Here is a 26,916-nt window from a genome sequence, read left to right on the forward strand (position 1 = left end):
CAGATTGAGATTTTCAAATTAGTAAAATACTGAAAATAAAAAATATTTATATCTGAAATATATGTTTATGTTTAGTTTTGTATAACATCACCCACAATTTAACTTTAATGTGGAGAAAAAATTATGAAATAATGAAAAATATACAAACGTAAACAAACAACTTTTTGCCAGCCATTCTCAGTCTGTCACACACCAGAAGACTTTTCATAAAAATACCACCACAAGCTTTATGTATTTTAAATATTCTTTCATGATCTTAAATATTTCATGGCCAATGTATGATAAAAACGCTTTAGGGTTGCACTGAAAGATACTCTTAGGACCAATGAAACTGATTCAAGCCAATCATTTTCTTTGTGATTTCACATAATAATTTCTCACCACTAAACAATATGTTGATTGACATCATATAAGAACATTTTTTTGCATTGGTCCCGAGTTCTATTTGCAAACTATTTATTAAGTAAATGCATAAAGCAGCAATCTTTATTTTAAAACCAGACTTATTCATTCTACAAAAAAACTATTATTTAATTAATTAAATGTGAATTATTACGTGCGTTTAATAATTTGTCATGTGTTGTCAAAGTTATCAAGTAATTTTTGTTACAATATGAGGTTGGTTTGAAACCATACATACATTAAATAGATACGCAATAAGATTATAAATTATTTATTCAGGTTCAAAGCAACTGTACCAGTTTTTTACATGGTGGGCACCAAAAGCCATTACCTCATACGTACAATCTATTTTGCAGTTTATATTTTCTCTTTTTTCAAAAGACTTAAAATCCCATCTCGTCTAGATGTATAAGGGGCGTGACTGAGTTTCAGAAGATGACTGGGAAACAAGTTTCCACTGGGGGCGTACAACTCTTCCCCTTTAGGACCCATCAGAGCGCGCAGGGTCCTGTTCCGTGTCAAGATTTTGTCATAAAACTCTACGCCACCTTTCGCGTAGTTGCTAGACAGGCATGCTGCACGGCGGTCCGAGCTATAGTCCAACCACTGACTAAGAGCATCAGAGGCAAAGACATAAGAGATGGCTCCTAAACCGAGAGCAAACACATTAACACAAGCTCTAAGGATGATGGACCCAGCATGAAGACCGAAGATTTGCTTGAGGGCTACGTTATATACACAAGCCCCAGCGATACATGCTGGAGCCACTGCAGCGTGTATCACCGGACCCCCAGCCCCCAGCCGAACTACTTCTCGGGCTATAGCAAACTTCTGTGCCTCAGGAGAGAACACCAGGGAATTTTTGAGAGTGGTACCCAATTCGCTGTCCCATTCCACCTCTTTGCCATTGACAAGAATAGTGCGGTTGGTGATGCCCGAAGGATCATCAGTGGTGCTGTTGAAGTTAGCAGGAATACCGATCAGTGTTCCAGAGGGAGGCCACGGAATACCTGCCCCTACCGGATGAAACCCAAAGGCAGCAAATGCATGGAAGTTATCAGGAGAGTTGACAGCACAATCTTTCAGAACCTCTTGAAAGAGACAACTGAGCTTCTCAGACAGGCTGGCCGGTTGTCCTTTGTGCCAAGCCTGGTACACTTTTCTGTATGTATGATCTGGGAAAACATGATAGAAAATGTTTGTAGAGAAAACGCCACCACATCCAACAAGGAGCAGAGGCGTCCTATACTTCTGGATCAATACCGAGAATCTTAAAAAACGCGAAGCCATTTCTTCTGTTCTGTTGAGCACAGGAACAAAACGTCAGGTTAAAAAACACATTTTTACATTTCAATTTAATTCTGTGTGTTGCCTAATCTCATTAACATACTGTTGCATAAATGACGTTTTACAAAACTGAATGTCTCTCAAGGCCAATAACCAAGAATCTTTTTCTTACCAAAACAAAATAATTTTAACATTTTGAGCTACTTTCTAAACAAATATATGAAAAGACTGAATATTACCTAACTGGTTGAATGTATAAAATACACCAAAACACTTACCTCCTACTTTGTGTTCATCTCACAAGGACAGCACGCTGACACGCAGATGTTTTGGTAACACATGCCGTAAAGTAAGAGCACATTACGACAGTTTTACGTTAGTACTTGGACCCAACAGAAATTGAACAGAGTGAAGTTACATATTTAAAACGCATATTTTGACGTATTATCACGTATGCCTGTAATATTAAGTCAAATGATTTTAATTAAAGCATTGAAAAATTGACGTCATTTTTAATGGTGTCCGTTTTTACTTATCTAGTAGTGGTCAGGATCACAGTCTGTAACTGAACTTTCTATAAGACATGTTATTTAAATTATCAGACAGCGGTATGGCAGGGTATATTTTGGATTAATTATATACAAAGCTTCGATACAATATAGAAATGTGCGATTACCCAATTGGGTCCGATTTTTGAGCCACCAAGCGCCCCCTGTTGGAAAGTATGGGTCTTACTGCGAAGCTATTCTGTCTTATGAGCTACACCGATAAACTGCGTATTTTTTTTTTTTACAATTTTAATATAAAAAGGTGCCCACTTTATAAGTCTCCTGCAAACAAAAAAGGCTAAACCTCTTTATATTATGCGTGTAGTTGAATAAAGCGTATAATGCTGATTATATAATGTTCAGATAGCAAGACCAAATATTAAAACTTTACCTGCCACATATTGCTTCTGGTTTTCTTTGGATCCTGTTTCTAATAACTTATAAAGCTAATTATTTGTTTTAAACCTTTGAATATTGGAAACCAAGCCACCTCTTTAAAAGGGATGATGAAACTTTCATCACAGGGGAATAGACCATTTGCATTTGTGGTGAATATTTTGCGATTTGTGATGCATTTTAGTGATTTAAAGTAGACAATTTGTTCAGGTTTGTTTGTAACATGCAATACACTGCCACATTAAAGCTACAGTTTGTAAAAACCGCCTCTAGAGGGCGCACGATCAAAACAAAACAATGGCGTAGCTTGCTGACGTTACAAATGAGCTTGGAATGATGGGATCTGTTGACTTCAACTCCACCGCTGATGGCCATCAATCAGATGGGGAACATGAAGTCATATTAGCGGATGAGGTTGGATGGATTTGAATACTACGAATGTTGCTGTCAGATAAGGTTTCCCCGTGTTGAATAAGTAAATAAATCTGCCCCTCACACCTGCTGTCTTTAAAGCAAACACACTTACCACAGGATCACTGGGACTTTGGATTGGAACCAGAATGAATGTGGATCCTTTAAAGGCAATTTGTTGTTAATCATAGCATGGGGAACATTATCTGACGGCTGAGAATGTTACTGTCATATACCGTTCCCCTTATGTTCCATTAAATAGAAAGTTCATACTCGTCGCACATTAATACTGATGACATTTAAAAACAAAACAAGTAGATTATTTGAATTCAAGCCTAATATTACAATATTTTCCATCAAAGCAGGAGAACACATCCCGAAAACCTAGAAATGATGCTGTCAGGTAAGATTCCCATGTTTGGAATGAAAATAAAGAAAGCTGGGTCTCAAACCAATAACCCACTGTTTTCAAAGCCCTTACACTAACCACTAGACCACTGGGCTTTTGGTTGCTCTAATGCTTGGTTAAGTTGGCCTCACCAAGCTTGATTGTCATTGAGTTAATACTCTGTAACTACAATAGCAGTGCTATAATTAGGCCACTTGTGACTGAAGAGAGATCAATGTCGAGATGGCTCAGGTGAAGAAGCTTGCTCTTACAATCTTTAATTTGTCTTTAAACAAATGCAAAAAAAAAACTTTTACTGAACAATACTGCCACAACCTATTTTGTGTGAATGTTTTGGGCTTTTAAGTACACATAAAAAAATCGACTTCAGGTAAGTTGCAGTCGTGTTATCCCAATTCTTTTTTGTTTTGTTCAGTAAATCTGCTCGTAAATATCGGGCGTTACAATATTCACAAACACAATGAGAATCCAAGCACAGTTTATGAAAGGTGTAATCCACAGGCAAATCCAAGAGCAGGCATTATCATAAACAGAAAGACAGTACAAAAAAATACAAAATCCAGTGCAAAACAGAAACTGGGTGACAAAAAGCAACTTGTAAGTGAGAAATGATTGAGAAATTTGGGTTTAAATAGACAGAACAAACAGGATAACGAGAGGTGAATTTGATTAACAATAATGAGTCCGGGCAAAGGTTAATGGGAAATGTGTTGCGTTATTACAGTCTGGGTAATGTGGGGAGTGCCCTCTGGTGGAGCACAAGGGCACTCTAGCTGACAGGTGTGACAAGGTGATTTATCATTAATATCTCAATCATCACTTAATTCATCAATTGATGGACACAATCAGATTTTAATTTCAGCCCAATGTTGTTAATGCTGGAGTCCAACGTCGTTCTGACGTTAAGAACTGACAGACTGTGCCAGGAGAGACAAAACACAAATCCTCATTTCTTTGAAGGGGAAAACATTTTCATTTTTGAGTGACCTGTTTCTTTAAAAACAGGAACGGTTAGATGGTCAGTTTAAGGACTTCCTCTGGGGTGTGTCTGTCCAGAGGTGTCTCACAGTTCACTTAAATATCCAGGCCTGGTGGAAATAGGAAGGAAATGTACTCCTTCCTCACATTGTGGGCCGCCGGAAGGGGATGGCCGATGACTGGCTTTTCTTTCAGCCCATAGCTCCCTCCTCACAAGCTGGGTAAACGCTTCCATTTAAGCCTTGCTGCTCTCAAGACAAGTCCTAGAGAAATAATATTTTTAGGTAAGAGAAATTGATTTTTTTATAAGTCAAGAGAAAACTGGTTACACTGTTCAGAACAAGGTAACATGAATGTTGTTGTATTTTTTCACGTTATTTTTGTAACGGTAACTTTTCTTGTGTTGATTCACCTTTATTTGAATAAGATGGACCTCATTCGGTCTTCTCTGGTTTAATCCAACAATTAATTTTATTTTATTCTTAGTAATTGTAGGGAAATTGAGTGACTAACTGTTTAACCGTTTTATTACACTAGACATTAGCACAACATACTTTACACGTACTGCTATCTTCACATTGAACTAGGAACTTCATTTAAATTCCTTTCAAAACTTTATGTGTATGAGTGTAACTCTGTGACTGTAATAAACAAATGAAACAGACCTAGGTTTGGAAGTCAGTTTTTTGCAGAAAATAGCAGCAATTTGAACCACACAGTCTGAGTCTTGACCCTATCCTTAGTCATGTTCTCCCTGTCTCTTAAATTAGCTCTCACTGGACTGCAGAACTGTTCCCAACCCACAGAAACTCTCATCACACTTTTTAAATTAGCACCTTTAGCTATATTATTTCATATAAAATGAGTGCTCATCAGCTATCATCTACCCAGCGCTTGGGTTCAAATTATGATCAGGGATAACGTTCTCTCTTTTTCTCACCCCTCATAGGTATAGCCGTTATCATGGCAACCAGTGCGGTCCCTAGCGAAAACCTTCCGACATATAAACTGGTGGTTGTAGGAGATGGAGGCGTGGGGAAGAGTGCCCTCACCATCCAGTTTTTCCAGAAGATTTTTGTGCCAGACTATGATCCCACTATTGAGGATTCCTATTTGAAACACACAGAAATTGATGGCCAGTGGGCTATCTTGGATGGTACGCTTGATATTTCATTTGTGACATTTTTACATTGACAATTTAAGTGTTTGTAAAGCATTTTGTGTATTTGCTAACGTACATTTACATTTATTCATTTAGTAGACGCTTTTATCCAAACTGACTTACAGATGAGGTAAACAATAGAAGTAATTGGAACAACAATAAAACTACAACAAAAAGCATAAGGGCAATAAAAACTGGTCTCATTTAGCACAGTAAACAGAGCTAAGTTTTTTTTTAAGAGTAGAAAAGAGAAAGAAGTCTATGTTTAAGGCTTTAGCCTCTTTATGGGCAGGGCAATATTTTTTTATTCCTGTTTTTTGTGTGCTTTTGCTCTAAAATAAATGAAAAGATAATTATACTTTTTCCCTAATGAAAAAAGCACGATTTGAGTAGAACGTTAAACATATTTATTGAAAAAGCATTTATCAGTCATCCGTGCAAAACTTCTAGACATAAACTTGCTTTAAAAGCTTTCAGGCTGGGTTAAGATGGTCATATGGTCAATAGTTGACATTAGACTAATGTTCAGATGGTGAGGCAGATGTTGACCTTGCATTACCTTTGTGCGGCTTTTCCAGGAAGATAGTTTAATATAAATGTTATCACATTATCCTTTCACTAATACCAATCTTTTTGCAGTTCTAGACACAGCAGGTCAAGAGGAATTCAGTGCCATGCGAGAGCAGTACATGAGAACTGGTGATGGTTTCCTCATTGTGTTTTCTGTTACTGACAAGGCCAGCTTTGAACATGTTGATCGATTTCACCAGCTCATCCTACGAGTGAAAGACCGGTCAGAACTCTATATACAATTCAAAACCATAAAATCTTTTCATCAACTCGACATCACAATATTCTTTCACAAAGGCTGTATATATTTTGATATATTTCTTGTCTTCACCAGAGAGTCTTTCCCAATGGTTTTGGTTGCTAACAAAGTTGACCTGGTACATCTGAGGAAAGTGACAACGGAACAGGGCTCTGAGATGGCCACCAAACACAATGTGAGTCGGAAAAACCAGAGCAAATAACACAAACCTGAGCACTACGTTACAACTAAATTTACTACTTTTAATTAAACAGATTTTTTGTTATGGTACTTTACACAAATCCAGTACATTATTAAACAGAACCAACCAAAACATTTCAATTGATGTTTGAACCTGATGAAGATTGTAGATCATGTCAGAAAGGCAAAAATGTGCTCTTTTTGGTCTTGAAAACCCAATACAGACAGAGTTTTTAGAGCCAAAGCTTATAAAGCCAGAGCTTTTAATTTCTAATGACTAACACGTAATGGGATTTGATTAGTTAACCCCCAAAATTAATATTTCAGTCTTTTAAGCTCGCCTTCATGTAGTTAGTGATATAATTACTTCTCTGAAAGGAACTTCTTTGTACTTCTCTGAACAAAAAAGGAAGTTACACTGTAGAAATTAGCAGGCAGATTATTTTGCACTCCAGAAATAACAACATTTTTTTGGGAATACAGCACAGGAGTGACAAATATTTGGTGCTTTTTGTCATTCTTATTTTAGCTTACAAAAATGTGGGGAAGAATTATGAAATATGTGGTTATTTCTTGCATTTTGTATTACTTCAGATTAGCTTCATTGAAACAAGTGCCAAGGATCCCCCAATGAATGTGGAAAAAGGTTTTCATGAATTGGTCAGAGTTATCAGGTGAATAAAGCTTGTCATCTCAACTTTGAATGTGACATTTGCCAAAGATCTGTTTTATACTTATATAGAACTAAACTGAACAATGAAAGTAGAATCACAGATGATAAAATGTGTTTTAAAATCTGGTTGGCGTTCTTAATAGATGGTTTCAAAGTAACAACATAAACAAATGTAACTGCGCTTGCATGCTTTTGTGCACTCTTAAAGATAAAGGTGCTTATAGCACCCATAGAAGAACCATTTGTGGTTCCATAACGAGCCATTCAATCACAGGTACTTTAAACCATTTTCTTCATACCATTTTATAATTTGAAGAACCTTTTTTCACCACAAAGAACATTTTGTGAAGCAGAAAGGTATTTTGGATGTTAAAGGTTGTTTATGCAACCATTTAGACAAAAAAGGTTCTTCAATGGCATTGTGAAGCACCTTTGTTTCAAGAGTGTGGCCTAAACCTACCTTCCTGTACACACCAACAGAGTCCCTGCAGTTTGTTTCTGAAAACAAGCAAACAAAATAACAAGTAAATTACATTAGCTAGCAAGTCTGCAGTCTAGTCTGCAGTATTATTTTGGGTTACCAGTAGAAGAAGCCTTACTTGGCCAAACAGAAATGCATTCAATACAATTATTATACAATAAAATATAAAGAAATTATAAATAGTTGTATTATTAGCCACTAGCTAGATCGATCAACAAACACAGACCAGAAGTTAACTTGTCCACCAATGTAACCTACTATACAGAACAATTTCTGACCATTTTATGTATGCAGTTAAATTTGAATGTAGGAAATGTATTGGGAAGTCATCTTTTAAAGTGAACTGACACTCTCATTCTTACTTTTACATTTTTAGGCTACAGATTCCAGAGAGTAGTCTGAAAAAGAAGAAAAATATGAAATGGCGCGGAGAACGAGCCATAAATTCTCACAGACTTCACTGTGTGATATTGTGACTGCTTCTCCTTTTACAGTAAAATAATTTTTAGCATTTTGTGCAATAAACTGCCAAGAAGACTGAATGGAGATCTACACCAATTAGAGGACCACAGACTTTGACAATCAAAACCCATCAAACATGAAGTCAGACAATCAATAAAAGTCAAACTTTATTTATAAAGCACTTTGTTTGCCAAACAAAGCTCAGACAATCTCTTCCTGTCTCAGGGAAGCAGATTGGGAGACATACAGTAGGATGTCGTGTGTGATTTTGCACATGGATATTGTTGTAATAGAATCACTCAGCTCTTTAAGATGCTTGTTTTAAGGGTTTCCAACATTCATTCAAAGATGTGTATGATTGTTGTGCAAAGCCTTTTCAGCATGCGCAGGGATTGTTGGAAGTTGTTGTCCCTGCGGTTCCGTAAGAAGAACTCAAATCTGCCTTCCTAATGAATATTTATTGCCATGTTTGAGGGAAATTGTAGCAGGAGTGTAGCAGTAGTAGAGCTTGTTTATGATGAGAACACCTTTGAGTCTTGGGAGTGTTTGATATGTCCCCAGAATGGTGTTTAGTGTTAAGAACAAACAGTACAGATCCAGATAAAGGTCCCATTTGCACTAGCACACAAATGCAAGTCATTTGGCACTTTTCCAGGAGGGCATGTTATTTACTCATGGGGTCGTTTGCTGTTTGCTGCGATTGCAAATGTATGCAGTGTTAAAGGCACGTTAATGTTTGGGTCTCAAGAGATTTTTTTCCCTAATACACAATTTGTAATCCTGTCTGATAGCACTGAAATAGGTGTCTGGAGAAATCACACCTTTCACACAGTCTTAGTCTTAGACTTTCTAAGAGACAACACACAACAATGTGAAATACACGTTTTTGGTATAGCATCAAAATGCAAAGATATTTTTAAATAATTTCGCAGTATTACGAATGCATTCAAGCAATTTAACAAAATACATTTTAATCATTTAACTAATGCAATCCTCGCACATTTCATTTTTTTTATTGGTAAATCACATGAAGCACACAATCATTTCTAAGAGCCATGGTTCCAATGCCAATGAGTACAGTTCTGTGCATTGGGTCCGATTTGATCGCGGTCCAAACCCATGTTATAATACATCTGGAGTCGGACCAGGTTTGTTGACAATAATTTATTGTTTACATAATGTACTGCTTTGCCATAAGTGAAAAAAGGGCATTGTTATTCAAACAAGCTTATCATTCTGTGGTCCAACAATTGTTAATGAACAATGTGAAAACCGGAGTTGTTTGTACATTAACAAATCATCTCAATCTAAGATGATAAGACACATAGTTTTTCTATTGAATGTCACTTTTTTAAAAGAACTGTATGGGGTATTTAATTAAGTTATCATCTCTATAAATATCCCTCTCCTAACAAACATTTGCTTAAAACATGTCAGGTTTGATTTTGAAACATTATTGCAACAAATGTTTCTGTCATTATAAAAGAACGCTCTGCTTTGTTTGAATACAAATACAAATGAAATTTGGAACTGGTGAGAGATAAGCATCATAAGATGGATTGTTAGAGAGAGGTTTTAATTGAATCTTTGGAAGGCATATAGTTTTAATTTAGCTTTAGTTGTTTGAAATACTTTAGTAAAGAAATAATCACTTTGTAGGATTGAACAATAAGGATTTTCTTTCTGCTGCCCAAAAGGACAGGTTTTTTTGTTTTTTTCCAATCGAAGAGAATATACTTTATTTTTTACTTTAAGACAGAAATCTTTTTAAAACAAAAAAAGTGCATTTCTTGATAAAAAATAGTAAGCTTTGATATGCAGTGGATCAAATGTGTGTAACAGCAGATGGCAGCAAAGCACAGATATTTTCAGAAACAGGATTCCTTCATTGCTCAACATTTTTTTATTCTGATTCTGCAGTCACATCACAATAATTCATTACTTCTGTCAATGGTGTGTTGTGTTGTGTGTAACAGGAATTGATGGGGTGAAGGGTAGGAGCAGGTGACCAAACTCAGTCACAGCTTGCCAGATCATGTGAATTAACCACAGGGTCACGGCTTCAATCTGAAATCTGTACAAGAGATTGAAACTCAGTTGCTGACCCTGAACACTACACTGTGTTAATTGGATGGCAAAAGGGCCAAAACTGACTTGAAAAGAATATGACATGTCTTAAAGAGAAAAAGGTTTGGATTTATCATCAGAATCTGCTGTCATTAAAATATATAAAGGCTACAGTATGTATTTGACTTGATAAGTCTATGTTGTATTTCTATAGTGTAGGCTACTGTGCTTCATATCTTTTTCTGTGCATTTGACATTCATTTACATTTACATTTATGCATTTGGCAGACGCTTTTATTCAAAGTGACTTACATTGTATTATCCTATACATTTGTTTCTAAGTATGTGCAATAGCTTGGGATCGAAGCCACGACTATGCATTGTTAACGCAATGTTCTTACCACTGAGCTACAGGAAAGCATATACATTCATGGATATTAATATTGAAAAGTCTGGCCAAATGCTAAATGGATGTGAAATAAGTAGAATTTTGAAATGATAAAAACGATTTGATACGCTATCCTCTCTCTTAAAATGTGAAATGTTAATATTTTTAGTAATATTTCAAATATTTGGGAGAAATGTTGTTAGTTGCAGATTTTTTTTGCCGCAACTATAAAAAGCATTTCAACTACTATGGTATTGTTATCCATAAAGGGTTGTTAAAATTAAAAGAGGTCCTCATTACATCCATGGGTGGGTGGCCATTCTAAGAGATAAAGAAGGGAATAGACGAAGGGGACAGTAGGGTTATAAAATCTCAGAAAATGCTCAAATTATCATGTCATAGAAAATAATTATAAACATAAAGCATCAAATTTATTTTAGATACTGTTTATCAGTACTATTGTATAACATGTCTGAATACGTGTGTTATTCTTCTAACTGTTAGTGTATTTTTAAGTGGTGATGTTGATGTCGCCGGTTGAGCTGAATTGCTTCAGCAGGGTACTGTTTGGACAAGAACTTTTTTATACCTCCCAGCTTTGGCTCCCGGATTCAACGGTGCCGTACAAACACTGATCTAACTCTGAGCTGCCACCCTGGGGTATAAACTATGGTTGGTGGGGGTAGAGATTTGAGAATTAACCGCTGCGGCAGGACTCGGCACGATTCAAAGGCTACATTCAGAATGGAATACTAGTTTTCTACCTCCTATACTATTTTTATAATTAATATGTGAAGCACTAGGCACAGAATGCAAAGTTAGCTTTTCCCACACAAGCCAACAGTAGGTAAATTAATCAAATGTATAGGTCAAAATGATTTGTCATTAAACTCTGTTGAAAAAAACATGTTAAAAGCCAGCTTATATTAATTCTTATTCATCCACTCGAATTGGAAGGTAAGATAAAGTGCATTGCATCTGTATTATTGTATTAAGTACATTGCATAACACACATTTATTAGGTGTAATAGGTCACCTGGGTTTTTCATGCTTACAGATTTTTTTTCATATCTTGCACTGTAAATATTATCTACAGGAGCAAAGTTGGAATATTTGCACATAAAAGTCAAATAACAGACCAGCAGTGCAGTAGATACACATTCTGCAAACATCCTCATACACATTGCAGGAAAGTTTCATAATTTCCTGTTGAATTGACACTTAAAGGATGAGAATTGTAAATAACAAGGATGATTGACAGATTGGATATTTCACATCTGGGATAGTTCTTCTCAACTACCATTACAGTAGCTGCCTACTGCCCTTAAATACCTTAAACATTTTGTTTCTTCCCCCTAATCGGCTTTCTGTACAGAGTGTCAACCCCCCGAACAATACAGTTATTGGTTAGCGCACCTGCAGGAGCATCATTAATGAAGTGCAAGTCAAGATAAATGTCAGTTCACTAAGATTGAATATAATGTGTTCCCAAAGTCAGTAATGGAGTGTGCTCGGGGCTAAACTCTGTCTTTTGCCTCGTCAGCATGTTAACAATTTTAACCCCTGTCATATTGGAAGCTCAACAGTTTCATAATCCTACAGAGTAAACCGCTGAGTCTAGTATTGCAGAATAATCTTACAACGTGTTGAAAAGTTTTTTTTCCACTTTCCTGAAGAAAAAACGTGCATACTTGAGCAAAACACAGAACAGATGTTGTGAGAGATTGCCAGGGTGTTATAATCCCTAAATGGTTTAGGTAATTTAAAGGCTAAAACAAGTATGTTTATTTTATGTAATGCAATGTGTATACACGATTTATGGTTCAAAAACGCTGTAATTCCCAGCATGTTCTTTCCTCTTTGCCCCGCCTCTCTGAAACGCGAGGTGTGATATGGTTGACCAGTTAACCAGTGCGTAGTGATTGGTCGAATACTGGAAGTGTGTGATTTTTTAAACAATTAAGTTTAATACAGTACATTATACAGTACATTTAATCCCTACATTGCTTCTGGGGTTAAGGCAGGCTATTAGTCCAAGATTGCCTTGGCAGTGACTTTTTTGTTATGTATTAAAAGAATATAATATTCAGGTCAGCAGCAGATTTGGACCAATGTTCAGAGTTTATTTTCAAGGTTATTAGATTTATAAAGCATATTAAAACAACCTTGGTTGAAGATAGGTTTTTAAAATACTTTTGAACTCAGCCACCGTGGGCGATGTTTTGATTAATAAAGGCTTTGGGTCAGCAACTACCAGGGCTCTGTCCCTCCTACATCGTAATCTATATCTTGGTACCCATAAAAGATGACTGGTCTGTGATGTGAGCGATCTGCCTGTATTATGCTCTGTAAACAGATCTGACAGATTTTGAGGAGCGAGATTGTTTAGGGCTTTGTAGACAACCAACAGGATTTTGAATTCAATACGATATTGAACTGCTAACCAGTGCAGAGAACATAGAATAGGTGTTCCTACAGCCCGTGAACAAGTGGGCAACCGCATTTTGGACCAATTGAAGTCTATTTAGACTAGACAGGAAGCCCATGAAATAGCGTTTTGCAGTTGTCAAGCTGTGATGAAATAAAAGCATGTATTACTATCTCAAAACTCTTTCTACTAAGGAAGGGTTTAACTTTCGTTAATCTTTTTCAGTTGGCCCAAACAGGACAATTTGTGTTTTTCCTTCATTAGGTGCAGAAAGTTATTGGATAGCCAGGCTTTCAAATCTTGAAGACAGACTGTAAGTTGGTTTATGGTAGACCTGTCGTTGCGCATAACTGGAATGTAAAGTTGCGTGTCATCGGCATAGCAATGATATGATACCCCAAATCTCCTAAATATTGAGCCAATGGGTAACCTGTATAGTGAGAATAGAAACGATGCCAGGGTTGATCCCTGAGGAACACCAAATGTAACATGCGCAACAGAAGAAGAGTGCTTCCCTATATTAAATGAGAATCTTGGACAGGAAGGATCGAAACCAATTAAGTATGGTGCCTCCGACACCGATGCAACGCTCTAAGCAAGATATCGTGGTCATTAAAGTTAAATGCAGAGCTGAGATCTAATAACATTAATGCCATCGTATTACCAGCACCAGTGGACATTAGAATGTCATTATAGACTTACAAAAGGCCGGTCTCGCTACTGTGTAGTGTTTTAAAACCAGACTGAAATATATCTGTAATACCATTCCTATGCAGATAGTTTTGAAGATGCCTAAATACCTTTATATCAAAAAGTAAATTGACAAAAATGGTAGATTTGAGATTGGTCTAGAATTTGAATAAACTGAAGGGTCAGATGAAGGCTTTTTGTGGGATCGGTGACACGGATGCTAGTTTGAAGTCATCTTCACATTTTGCATGTTTATGCGTCAGTACAAGATTTTAATTAAAGTGATGACAACACTTGTAGGTAAAAGCCAGCCACCATGAAATTTGCTATCATTCAGTATAATGGGTTCTGCATCTTTAGTGTGCTGTTGGATTTGAGAGAGTTTTGTTGAGACAGCTAATCTTACTGAATGAAGAAAATCAAAGTTCCCCTCACACACAATTGTATTATTATTGAGTTAATGTAAAGTGGAAATATTGTTAATTAAGAAAAGATGCATTTGAAGAGAGGCAAAGAGGTGTTTGTGTGAATATGGTATGCGACATGGTTCGTGTCTGCTTTTTTTGCACACAAGCGTTTCAATTTAATGAAAACTTTCCTGAAATTATAAATGAATGAACCTCTTTATATTGTGTTTTCTTATAATAGTCAAGAGCCTCCTGTTGAGTCTTGGCACTTCTGCCAAAGACTGCATCTGAATTCATTGCCAAGTAATGGTTGGGCACGTTTTTGTTAACTTTGCACTTTATTTGTCAGAGAACACCTTTAGGCTAAATGCATAATAAATGAATGGAATCAAGAAGAGGGCGCACTTTCAAAACAACTATTTGAGTTAAAAGCCTTCCAAACCCAATTTAATTTAATTAAACTTGCGTTTAGGATTTGTGACATATCTGACATGCTTAAGAAAGTAGACTCTTATGTTTATGACTCTTGTTATTTGAATACTAAAACCAACGGTTGTATATTGTCTATCTTCCTGTAAAGCTGCTTTGCAACAATGAAACATTGTGAAAAGCGCTATATTAATAAACATAAATTGAATGTTTAAAATGGCAATTGATGCAATGATGTCACTTCCTGTTAATGCTTTTCTCATTCACTGTACTGAAGGTTTCACATACGTCAACATATAATGCTAGCTACTTGTTTTAGAAAAAAACTATCATCTAGAGTCATCTATAATCAACTTTAAGAAAATGTAAGAAAATGTACCAGAAGAACAGATGTACAAGACCTTAACGCACCCTTGCCCTAATGCACAAGTCAGAACAACAGATGGAAGGAAATCACACAAGTCAACCACACAATCATCCCTTATATTATTGGAGTCATCATTACTTTGTGATGTAATCGTTTTTTTTACCAAAAACCCTGAATTTTTACTTTTCAGTGTAAAAAAGCATTAGTTAGTCCCTTAGTTTTACATTCCAGTTCGTTTTCCACCTCACCAATAGTCTAGTCTTCAGGTCTTTTGTCCTCCTTGTTTCTCAACCCATATAACCTTTATACATGTGTTTGTACTGTGAGCACACACTGGCACACAGTTGAGTGATGTGATCATGCTGTTAGTGAAGATCCAGGAAACATTCATTTCCACATTAATGGAAACTGGTCCAGGGAAGTCATAGACATGATCAAGTCTTTGAAGACAGGGAAGAGGTGTGATCTCTCAGAGTTTGACCCAGGGGAGCAAAACCTGTCTCCACGCTGACAGTGAGTTTCTAAAGAAACGCCGGAAACTTCCAATGTTTTCAAGATTTGAACCTTTTAAGTGTGTGATGAATTGCTTGTGTTTCTGATCTGTTTTACTGTAAATTATGATGTGAAAGAAAGAAATGAAATTCAATCCATTTAATATATTAGCAAATTTGAACAAATTTCTTTTGTTCATGTGTCCCAGACGTATTGGGAATTTGGAGTGATTAAGGATGTTTTGGAGAACAATAACCGAAATATCCATTTGCCCTAGAATGCACCAGTAACAATATTTATACATTTCCAAGCGAAGCACATTTACATTCATTTTAATGAGCTACACATATTCAACAACAATAGAATGAAGCAGACAGGATCCAGCATAATAAATCTCATTTATATTCTCATCAAATTATAATTGATACTTATAAACCACCATCCAACATTGACCTCTTTTGCTTTAATTGAAGTCGATTGAGTGATTTCGATTTCACTTTAAAAATTGACGTTTGGTTTATTTCGCTGCCAAAAACGCATGCTTACACCAGTGACAGCATTTCAAACTAGATATGCCAAGTAAAAAATGGCAAGCAACACGTAAATGGCAAATATTTTATTATAGTTTATAATATTTTTATAGTAACATGGTTTGCCAGTGATAATAAAAATATTCAAATTTACTCCCTTCTGCTGCTGTCAGAGAATCAGTTTGGTCTGTTTTTCAAAACATAACTTTGTGATAAGTCCAGAGTCATGAGACTCATTGCATTTACTTCAGGAATCTAATTTGGAAATCTGTTATGAGAAATAGTTTTACTGAGTCTACGGATTTCAGTTTTGCTGTGGATATAAGAGGGAGAAAGAAAGAATTACATTTTTGAAACTCAAACATTTGCAAAAGTATCAAGTTCAAGGACATCAATTCCAAGTATAAATGGAAATCATTCAGAAAACCCAATTATAAAAGAAACAAATTGACATGCATTTATATAGGATGAGAGATCATTCTAATAATTATATTGAGTACTGGCATGCCATTTTAAGAATCCGGTGGTTTGGATTTAGTTTGGTATGTTCATTGCTCATTTGTTTCCATGGTTTCTAAATATTTTCAACTCTTTCTCATAGCTACCACTTACCCCCCTGTGTTTTAATAGCGCCATGCTTGCATAAGATGTCTTCAAGTTGGTTTGTAAGCTTTTATTGTGTGTTCTTTTTCCAACAGCTGTTATACCCAGTAAAAACTGCTTTAACTGATAAATCACCTCTCATCCTGGTATAAAGCAAACCATCTTGACCTTTTACTATATGTTTAATGTATCATGTTTGTATGTCCTAATCCGTTTAGAAATATATTAAATATTAGTTTGCAATCCAAAAAAACCCAATTACAATACAGTTCATCTTCAATTTAACCAATAAACAAAAGATCACTTAAAATTGACTAACCAATATGACTATGGGTGAGCGTGGTCCAGTTTTGATAGGTTATTGTGTTTATGGCAAAAGAGTGTTTTACCCTATAACTTGTACAAGTGATTGAGATCATATTGTGTAAAATTTGTAAAGATTTGTAAAATTATCTTTTTACACTTATAGGCATTAATCCTCTAATGCTGTGTTCACACCAAACACATTAAATGATTTGAGCTAGTAAATTACATACAATGCAAAGACGCGAGTAAACACAAGCTCGTGCCAGGTGACGTGAGTGACGCAAATTCGGGAGGCATGATTGCTACGAACGTGTTAATCGCGTCAAATATAAAAAATTTCAACCCTATCAAGAAATTTGTGCAAAGAGCAATTGACACCTACTGTTTGACGGGAAGCGAAGGCGTTTGGTGTGTACACAGCATAAGAATAGTCTGAAATGGATAATTTTAAGACACGTTATGACTTCCAGAAATGTAGGGTATATTCTATGATGGACACCATATTCATTTTATCATAACTTTAACATCTTCTGTGAAATGGATTGACAACTCACTAAACCATTTTCTTTCATACGGGCATAACTGACAGGTCAATTACTTTACAGGTCCACGCTTCACCCTTTCTGGCCTATTATTGGTTTTGACAGTCACAGCACACAGCATTTTATAATCATATGTTATATTCATATTATGTAATTTAATAACATGCTTTATGATGGTCCATTAACATATTTAAAAAAATTTGGTTTAAAAACAAAAGGCAGATGCTGCTCACTGTAAACCCAAATGTTCAAAATAACCTGTTTTTAATATGTAAGCTCAAAAAATGAATTCGGTATTTTTTCAATGAAACCAATGACCTCTGCATGGCTAGCTCTGGTTCAACCAAGGTTGTCCTTGAGGTCTCTTAGCCAAATAAAAAATATCTGTATAACAATATTTTCCATTCAAGTCATTCACTATGCACTCTAAGGTAATTATTCTGTTTGAATTATTTCTGACACACTTGGAAAAGGCTAAACTCACGAATAATTCATACTTTATTTTAAATGTTGGACAATCCACAATATGACAAGAAACAGGCTTGGACTGAAACAGGGGTTTAGATGTTCCTGTAAAGATGATCTAACTTGGGTTGAAAGCTAAAAAAATTGATTTGCAACCCAAGATGAGCTCCTTTTTAGTCCACAGACTTTAAGTGCTCTGCAAAAATATGTTAATAAGTAAATAACACTAAATGATAGAATAGCCCTAATATTTGTATATATTATGAATCATTTCTGAGGTCCCTGTTCATAAATTTGCCTATAAAAGTATGAATTTCGGTGTTGGTTTTTAAATGTAGGTGTTTAAAGTTGAATATGAGAATTTGTCAGTATTTGAGAATTGGAGAACAATATTTACCCTGTTTATCTGCACAAGCTGTATCACAAACGATGGTTACGATAATTAAAGGGATAGTTTACCAAAAAAATAAAAATTCTATCATGAATTAGTCAAGTTGTTCCAAACCTGTATCAAAGATTTTGGTCATTTGAACACAAATGTATTTGGAAGAATCGACAGTTCTGAAGAATCATTGTCTATACCATATAGGAAAAATATTGTGTATTTTTTGTTCTGTTGAACATAAAAATAATGTACAAGAATGAGCAAGATCACCACAGGTTTGGCAAGAAGGTACATGTATCTTATCCTCATTAACTTATGCAGACTTATGTACCTGCAAACGAACGATGTCTTGTGGTCCCATCCCAAAAAGGTAAAAAATCGCTCTCACAAACCTCATTTGTGGAATGATCTGCCTGCTGCTACAAGATCAGCAGATTCTGTCGTCATCTTTAAGAATCAGCTGAAAATTCCGTCTGCACCTGACCGATCATTTCTGATTTCTACATCTTTTCTACAATATCTAATAAAAAAAAGCTTAGATAAACTAAACTTGGCTCTGTACACTAGGCTTTGTGAGACATGGTTTTATTGCTCTAATGCTTTTTGTTGTGCTAATATTTGACCCAATTGCTTCCATTGTTTACCCCTGTAAGTCGCTTTGGATAAAGCGTCTGTTACATGACTAAATGTAAATGTATTTGAGGAATTTAGGAAAGCAAACCGTTCTGGGGCACCTTCGACTAACATATTAATTTTTTCCTGCTATGGTTGTCAATGGCGCCTCAGAACTGTCAGTTGCTAACATTCTTCCAAATATCTTTCTTTGTGTTCAACCAAACAGAGAAATATACAGGTTTAGAACAACTTGAGAGCGAGTAATTCACAACAGCATTTCCCTTTTTGGGTGAACTATACCTTTAAGACTGCTAGGACTACACATTCTCAGGAATTCGTAACTGTTTTAAGAGTTGGCAAATTTTGTGTGATTTCATATCTTATTTGTACGTTGTAGTATGATTTGCTTTCACTCCACTGACAATGGGTTTAGGGGAGGGACTTCAGTATTGTTTCATTCTAAAAATCTTACGAATTCATACGAATTAGCAAATAGTTATGTGAGATCAGGTTGCCTAGGAACACCCACACCAGCAGATATCTTTACGTGGAGGAACAATAAGTCCAACACTGCACTCAATGGCTTCTCGTTACAAAAAAAAACATTAATTTATTATCAAATGTTAAAAAATAAATTATGATACAAATGTATCCATTCATTCTCCTGTGGCTGGAGTCTACTGTAGTCCCGAGCTTACATCTGATTGGCTTGATGCTAGTGAATAGTGTGAGGTAATGCGCTTTCAGCAAACCAGCAGAGTTTTGTATTGCATTCCCATACGAGCAGTAAATCGGTTTCCAGCTCATTCACATATACAACTCCATCCTGGTGGAACATTCTTCCTAACTCGGTCCGGTCAACCACATCTGTCACAACATTAAAAAATCACTTAAAACCCATCTCTTCTGTGAATAGTTTTTTTTACATTGCAGCAGAACAATGCGAGAGTTCATTCATTTTCTACTCATATCTGTTAACAGTGAAGGCAGAAATGTAATTTATTTAAATTTACAGAATTGTTCATATTTTTCATCCTGAATGCCAGTCCCCTCAGAGAAACTAAAAGATGCATAAACAAACAGCAATTGACATTAGATTGTGGTTAATTGGGTTAAATTATTGAATAGCATGATGGGCATTTTATAAAACAACCTGACGATTTACTGTAATCACCAGGTGGTTTGAAACATCACTATCCCACAGACCAAAACAAATGTCTTTAACTACACTGTCATGAAATAAATTATGTTTACCAGATCAATCTGATTTGGTACAGAGAGAAGGGTCAAGAGTACCTTAGTTAAGCTTCAGATTTAGAGTGTTATACTAAAAGTTTGAAGCACAAACCAACAATGATCATTTTACTGTCCAAATAACAAATGCAATTCAATAATTCAAATCCATCCTCTGGAATGGTACAGAAACTTTGACGGATGCCTAAATAAATTGGTCATTCCCCCAAACAATCCCTCATCCTTAGTCGCCTTAATTAAGTTTACAAATACGTGGAAAGTCATGCTTTTCACCACATAAAAGCACTGGATTCTCATGATTTTTAGTAAAAATATGTTCACTTCTTGCCGCTGGCAGATCCAACTGCCTGTGAAGCAACCATTCAAAGTTCCCCTATTAGCAATTCCAGATCTCCTGTACGTTTTTGTCACAGAAATAGAAGGAGACATCTTGTCATGACCATATCAATCTGTCTGCTAATGCTATCGTGCCAACAAATCTATGTCACATCTCTGACAGGAAGCGTCTGTTGCAGAGAGGAAGTTGCTTTCCACAGGAGTGTGCATTAAATGGAACATGCTGTCACATTTGATCTCAACCACTGGCACACATAACTGTTACTGTATCATTATTTACAGAGTTTCTTCATCATCCTCCAGGCCACTGCTGGGTCTCGTGGGCAGAGATTCCTTCAGGTGGATGTCATCCACCTGCTTGGCGCTGTCCTCAGGCTCCTCGGGTATGGATGGTGGCAAGCTGTCAGCGTCCGAATTTAGCACGTAGCCTGGCAGAGCGGCATGGGTGCTGATGGTCAGGCCCCCGCTGCTGCGGTAGACTCGGCTGGAGAAGAGTGTGGTGGAGCGTGTGCTCGAGCCTCCGCCGGCCAGCTGTGACTGACTGCTGGTGCTGTTGTTGAGGCCGGCCAGTACAGAGCCGTAGCGGTACCTCCCGCAGATCACCGGGCCCTTCCAATCAAAGGCGAGGTTCCACCGCGTCCACGTCTTTTTGATCTCCGTCTGGACCTGAGGATTAAAGTTAATGATACAGATTTTGAATTAGCGTCTGTGGTTCAGGAGACTCGAGCACATGCCGGCTGTATACTTCAAAAAGAACTGACCAGAGGGTTGTGGAATTAAACTAAACTGAAGAATTTGTTTCAGATGCAACTAGGGCTGGCTGAATGTTTGCTTATTTCTTTGTTTCCTGTAGCTCTGGTGCTGCCCAAGCTGAGGAATTGGTGATCCGATAAAATGTAAAACCCTGTGGATTGTCACTTTGGATGAAAGCGTCTGCCGGATGCGCGAGACGAAATGTTCACATATAGTCATGCATTTTGCAACATTGTAAACATGATTTTTCAATACACTTTTTATTTGGCCATTAAAAACTTTTAAAAGTGTTTTATGCTGCTTTTCAAACTTTTCTTGTTCAGTCAACTTGCGATTATGATCGTGTTAGAACAGATGTTGATTTTTTACATTTCTCCAACAAGGTTTCCTGAGTTGATTTGGATGAAAGTATCTGTCAAATAAATTAATGTAAATTGGCAATAAACTGAAATAAATGTTGTCACAATGTGAGGAGGAATAATCCAGATGCAGGCAGCACTGAAGAACAGATTTATTTAAGTGCAAAACAGAAACCCACGATTGGGAAAGCAAGACACGATAACAAAACAAGAATTCAAACAAAACACTTCCCACGGGATGCAAAAATAAACTAACAAACAAACTGCCGACACAACGTATAAATGAACAGGCAAGGTAAGGGTTGGCAAGGTAAGACAAGGGTATCCACAGTCAAGGTACTACATAAAGCACTACAGCACACGACTCAGAAAACAAAACAAAACGAATGACTAGGAAGACAGAACCATGACAGAACCCCCTCCTTAAGGAACGATACCCTAGCATTCCTGAAGGGCCAAGCCGAGACATGACAAACTGGGTAACCGACAAGAACCAACAAAACATTGTAAACAAGACTAGGGGCACACAAGCAAGAATAACAAACGGGTTGGGACAATAAAAATAGTACACATAGGAGGGGGGTGGGGTAACAACGGAGTCCGGGGGGACTTGGTATTGGCTGACGCAGGCTTGGCTGCCAGTCGGACACGGCTAGGGAAGGCCGGCAGAGTCACCGGCTGGAACACCTCTTGACATCGGACTGGACACTGGCTGCACCGTACTGGAATGCCGGCTAGGGCGCCGGCTGGATCACTGGCTGTGCTGAGTTCGGGCCTCCATCCATTGTCTCTCCTTTCTCAGCCGCGCCACCTGTTTGGTAGTCGGCTGTAGGAAGGAGGTTTAGGGCAAACCTGGCTCGGGGTCGGAGGCCTCTTTCGAGGACCCCCAATACTCTCGCCTCCACCGCTTGTCACCGAGGCTGGCTTGAGGCGAGGATGCAGGGGGTGAGGAGACCTGTGTGGCGACACCCAATACCCCGATCTGCAAGGGGATGTCCTCATGGATGGTCGCCAGCCCTGAGAGAGGCTCCGCCATGGAAGGTCCCCATGGATTACCTTCATTTCTGCCTCCCTGAGCCCCGAGTAGAGCGCAGTGGACAGGAAGTCTATGGCGAAGTCTTTCAAGGGGGTCCCCTTCTGGCGGAAGCCTACTAGGACCTAAATGCCTCGTTCGACTCCATGTTCCTGCTGGGTTATGTAATGGCCAGTTTGTTCTGTCACGATGTGAGGAAAAATCCAGATGCAGGCAGCACTGAAGAGGTTTTAACAAAGAACAGATTTATTTAAATGCAAAACAAAAACCCACAATGGGGAAAACAAGACACGATAACAAAACAAGAATTCAAACAAAACACTTCCCACGGCGCGCAAAAAAAAAATAAACAAACAATACAAACTAGCAACACAACATCTAAATGAACTGGCAAGGTAAGGGTTGGCAAGGTAAGACAAGACAAGGGTATCCACGGTCAAGGTAATATACAAAGCACTATAGCACACAACTCGGAAAACCATACAAAATGAAATGGCACAGGACAGCAAAAATGAGGGCATTAAATAGGGAGACAAACAAAGGATAATTAGGGTTGAAAGGATAAAAGGATAAAGGATAAAAAGGGGAGAGGTGTGGGTGATGAAACACTACAGACTGGGTAGGACATTTCCTATGCTTCTCCTTAAGCCTGTCTTTTGGTTGTTTTGGGCATTTGTCATGTTAAAGGCACATCCACGACCCATCTTCAGTGATCAAGTTAAGGGGAGAAGGTTTAGTCCAAGATTTTACAGTGCACTGGCCTGTCCCTTAGCCCCTCAATGGGGTGAAGTCATCCTATACCCATATCAGAGAAATAGCCCTAAAGTATAAAGTTTCCAACACTGTGCTTCTCTGTAGGGATGGTGTTCTTGGGGTCATAGTCAGCATTTCTCTCCCTCCAAACACAGGAGTCAATTTTTTGTCTCACAGCAGTGCTAGCACATTCGCCAAAGCCTTTTCTGAATCATTTTGATGTTCATTGTCAAATTTCATACAAGCCTTTCGTGGCCTGGAGGACCTTGCAGGTGCTTCAGGATGTTTCAATCTAGTCTTGAAATCATTAACAAGCTTCTGCAATGTAGTTCTGGACTGATCTTAAACCTTTCTCATGATCATCTTTACTCCATTGGGGAAATCTTTTAGGGAGCTCTAAACCATGGGTAAGTGGTAGTTATTTTGTATTTCTTCTATTTCCAAATAATCACACCAACAGTTAACTCCTTCTCACCAAGCTTCTGTCTGTTGTCAATTCAAGGTTTGGGCAGGTCTACAATCCTGTCCCTGGCATCCTTAAAAAACTATTTGTTGTGGACCATGGTGGTGGAGAGGTTGAAATGGAAGATAAAGATTATGTTGGCAGGCATCTTTTACATACATAAACTGATTTATGAGAACTTCCTTAACGTGACAGGACTAATCTGTGGTCCATTTAGGCACATAACCAATCTGTGGTGCCAAAATTCTTGCTAGTTGGTAGGGGATCAAATACGTATTTCACTGACTGAAATGCAAACCAATTTATAACCTTCATTAAAAATAAATCCCCTGAATATTCTGACTCTATCAGTTAAAATAAACCTACCTTAAAATTATAGACCCTTTCATTTCTTTATAAGAAAGGCCAACTTACAAAATCAGCAGGGGATAAAATAATTACATCTCTCACTGTATAACAGCACCAAAAAATAGAGAAATAGATGATAAAATGACAAAAGTATTTAAAATTCCTTACGAAAATATAAAAAACAATATTAGCTAATTCAAAATATGAAAACAACTATGATAACTTGAAAACAATCAGTATAACATATCTCTTCTCCAAACTAAGGTCAGTGATCTCCAAAACAACAGCCTGAATTTCAACGCATATTAAAATACTACAATAAAACATTTCCACACACATTTATTTAAAGAAAACAATAGCATCACAACTAATTGGCTTATGTACTATACATTTATAAAAAAAATTGACAAATAAGTATATCTGTTACGATCATCAGAGGTAGTGCCCTTGAGCTCTACCAGAGGGCATTACAGTCCAAAAATGTAGACCAGAACCCGAAGAGACCCGTGAATGTGCTACACACGTCCGACCCGGAGCCGTCTAATAAATTTAAAGTTGGACCCGGACCCATGCAGAACAGAGAAAAATCTTAAATTGACTTCCCAAACCTGGCAGGGACCCGAATATTATTTGAAAACTTGACCGGAACCCGGCCGGACCAGTAGTCTCAAGTCAGGTGGTCTCCGAGGCCTCTGTTATGTCTTTTTCCACTGTCTTTCTTGTGGTAGCTACAGGTATGTGGTGTGTGTGGTCTACTTTCTGTTCCTCAGTCTCCTGAGAGGTTGATGCAAACCACAAACCTGAGCCCAGTCGAGCCCAAGGATCCGCTCCTGAGCCCAGTCGAGCCCAAGGGCCCGCTCCTGAACCCAGTTGAGCTCAAATGTCCGCTCCTGAGCCCAGTCAAGCCCAAGGGTCCGCTACTGAGCCCAGTTGAGCCCAAGAGTCCGCTCCTGAGCCCAGTTGAGCCCAAGTGTCCGCTCCTGAGCCCAGTCAAGACCAAAGGTCAGCTCCTTTGCCCAGTCGAGCCCAAGAGTCCGCTCCTGAGCCCAGTCGAGCCCAAAGGTCAGCACCTGAGCCCAGTCGATCCCAAGGGTCGGCTCCTGAGCCCAGTCGAGCCCAAGGGTCGGTTCCTGAGCCAAGAGGAGCCCAAGGGTCGGCTCCTTAGCCAAGACGAGCCCAAGAGTCCCTTCCTGATCCAAGTCCATTTAAAGAGGTCGATCAAGAGTCTGGTCAAGTTCAAGAGTCTTTTCTGCCAAGCCACCAGGGACTCCACCCAGACCGCCATCTGCACTACCTACTGTTCAGTCTACTACACCAACTCTGCTTGCTTCATCTCTGCTCATTTTACCCTTGTTGGATTACTGTAGTTTGACCCTGGATTGTTTTTTGTTTTTAACTCTTTCACCGCCATTGACGAGTTATCTCGTCATTTAAAAAAAACTGTTCCCTGCCAAAGACGAGTTATTACGGCAATCAGTGTTTGAAGTGTTGTACAGCAGGTGGCACTGTTACACACATTTGGGAAATAGTACAGAATCCCAGAACCTAGAACGTTAACTTCATATCGGTTTTTAATGATTGTTCTGAGGGTAATCTGGGCGGAATATTTGATAAAAAACGTTAATTATCTCAGCTGTTTATTCAAAGTGATGCATTTTTGGAGAAACCTACCCACATCCAAGAAATGATAAAAAAAGAACAATTGAAGATAGACGAATATGTATATAACATTTTTCATATGCTTATATTTATCTATGCAGATACTAGACGTGAAATTAACAACTGAAGCAACTTTTTGTATTTACACAGGGTCTCATTTCTGCCCTCTGAAGAATGTCATCCTCATCACACAGCATGTTCTCTTGAGCTTTGCATTCAGAAAAGCAATGTTGCAAATAATAAATACACTCCTGTCATGCATACTGTATGCCTTAGTGTGCCTCTGCAGGTCTCTTCTAATGCTTTCGGAGCAGGTAGTTTGTTTAAGGTCGAACACTTTCCACCCCCAGCTGGAGAGGAGTTTTTTCATCTGTAAAAGTGTGTGATTGAGAAACAGCATGGCAAATTTTAAATGATTTTCGAACCCCTCGCAAAACAGCACAAAACAAACCTTTGCTCGAGTCATACCCGCTCCTCTTGTGGAAATAAATGAATGAACAAATCAACTTTCTCTACCCACTCCTCCTCTTCAGTTTAAACCGGTTCTTCTTATTGTCCTCGCAATGTGTTAGATTTACACTTTAAGGATGAACACTTTTGTCCAAACTTATGATAGTTGCAAACACAGTTATGTCAGTGCATGCATTCAATTAATGTATTGAAATATATGCAGTACTTTATTGTGCAGTATGACAGACCTGTTGACATCACCGAGCGATAGCTGCAAGATTTTGGATGCTTGTCCGCCAACAGCCCTGCGTTAGATTGGTGCAGTTTTAAAACTGACGTGTCACTTAAAAGAACTGTTCTTAACGTCAAAGGAATATACTCGAGGCCCGAAACACGGTAAAACAGTGAGGTGTTAAGCAGACTGTATAGCAGTTGCCATACCCTTGCATTCAGACAAAACAGTGGAAACTAAGTGTGCATATGATGCTCATTAAAGATAATGAAAATATTTTAGACTACTGTGTATATTTAGCATGGGCTTTGAAAGCATGTATATTTTAGAGTGTAAAAACGTAG

General features: G+C 37.8%; 3 protein-coding genes across 5 annotated transcripts in view; 1 reads left to right on the plus strand and 2 right to left on the minus strand.

Annotated features, from left to right (window-relative positions):
• Positions 1-657: 657 nt before the first annotated feature.
• On the minus strand, positions 658-2,083 carry tmem177 (transmembrane protein 177). Its single transcript, XM_056755148.1, has 2 exons — positions 1,968-2,083; positions 658-1,702 (listed from the first exon to the last, which is right to left on the minus strand). Exon 2 carries the CDS (start codon positions 1,690-1,692, stop codon positions 760-762), a length of 933 nt encoding a protein of 310 aa, XP_056611126.1. The 5' UTR covers positions 1,693-1,702; positions 1,968-2,083; the 3' UTR covers positions 658-759.
• A 2,536-nt stretch (positions 2,084-4,619) lies between these two features.
• On the plus strand, positions 4,620-21,469 carry mrasa (muscle RAS oncogene homolog a). 3 transcript variants are annotated; one of them, XM_056754956.1, is made up of 6 exons: positions 4,645-4,715; positions 5,381-5,587; positions 6,233-6,386; positions 6,498-6,597; positions 7,197-7,276; positions 8,133-14,704. In XM_056754956.1, the coding sequence occupies exons 2-6, from the start codon at positions 5,395-5,397 to the stop codon at positions 8,230-8,232; spliced, it is 627 nt and encodes a 208-aa protein (XP_056610934.1). In that variant the 5' UTR covers positions 4,645-4,715; positions 5,381-5,394; the 3' UTR covers positions 8,233-14,704. The 3 variants fall into 3 exon arrangements, with proteins under 3 accessions (XP_056610936.1, XP_056610935.1, XP_056610934.1); XM_056754958.1 differs by lacking the exons at positions 7,197-7,276; positions 8,133-14,704 and adding an exon at positions 21,376-21,469 and having other exon boundaries at positions 4,620-4,715; XM_056754957.1 differs by lacking the exon at positions 7,197-7,276 and having other exon boundaries at positions 4,620-4,715.
• pth2ra (parathyroid hormone 2 receptor a) overlaps positions 20,799-26,916 on the minus strand; it is a 48,235-nt gene continuing 42,117 nt past the window's right edge. The window contains exon 13 of the mRNA XM_056754955.1: positions 20,799-21,188. Within this exon, the coding sequence (XP_056610933.1) occupies positions 20,799-21,188 (390 nt within the window). The remainder of the gene's footprint in view (positions 21,189-26,916) is intronic.

This window comes from Triplophysa dalaica, chromosome 8 (genome assembly GCF_015846415.1).
Source record: "Triplophysa dalaica isolate WHDGS20190420 chromosome 8, ASM1584641v1, whole genome shotgun sequence".
Classification (NCBI taxonomy): domain Eukaryota; kingdom Metazoa; phylum Chordata; class Actinopteri; order Cypriniformes; family Nemacheilidae; genus Triplophysa; species Triplophysa dalaica.

Bases quoted from the DNA above. Each gene is read 5' to 3' on its own strand.
- tmem177 (XM_056755148.1), bottom strand. From the start codon at position 1,692: ATGGCTTCGCGTTTTTTAAGATTCTCGGTATTGATCCAGAAGTATAGG.
- mrasa (XM_056754956.1), top strand. From the start codon at position 5,395: ATGGCAACCAGTGCGGTCCCTAGCGAAAACCTTCCGACATATAAACTG. The intron at 6,387-6,497 runs GTCAGAACTCTA...TGTCTTCACCAG, and splicing joins ATCCTACGAGTGAAAGACCG to AGAGTCTTTCCCAATGGTTT. The intron at 6,598-7,196 runs GTGAGTCGGAAA...GTATTACTTCAG, and splicing joins AGATGGCCACCAAACACAAT to ATTAGCTTCATTGAAACAAG.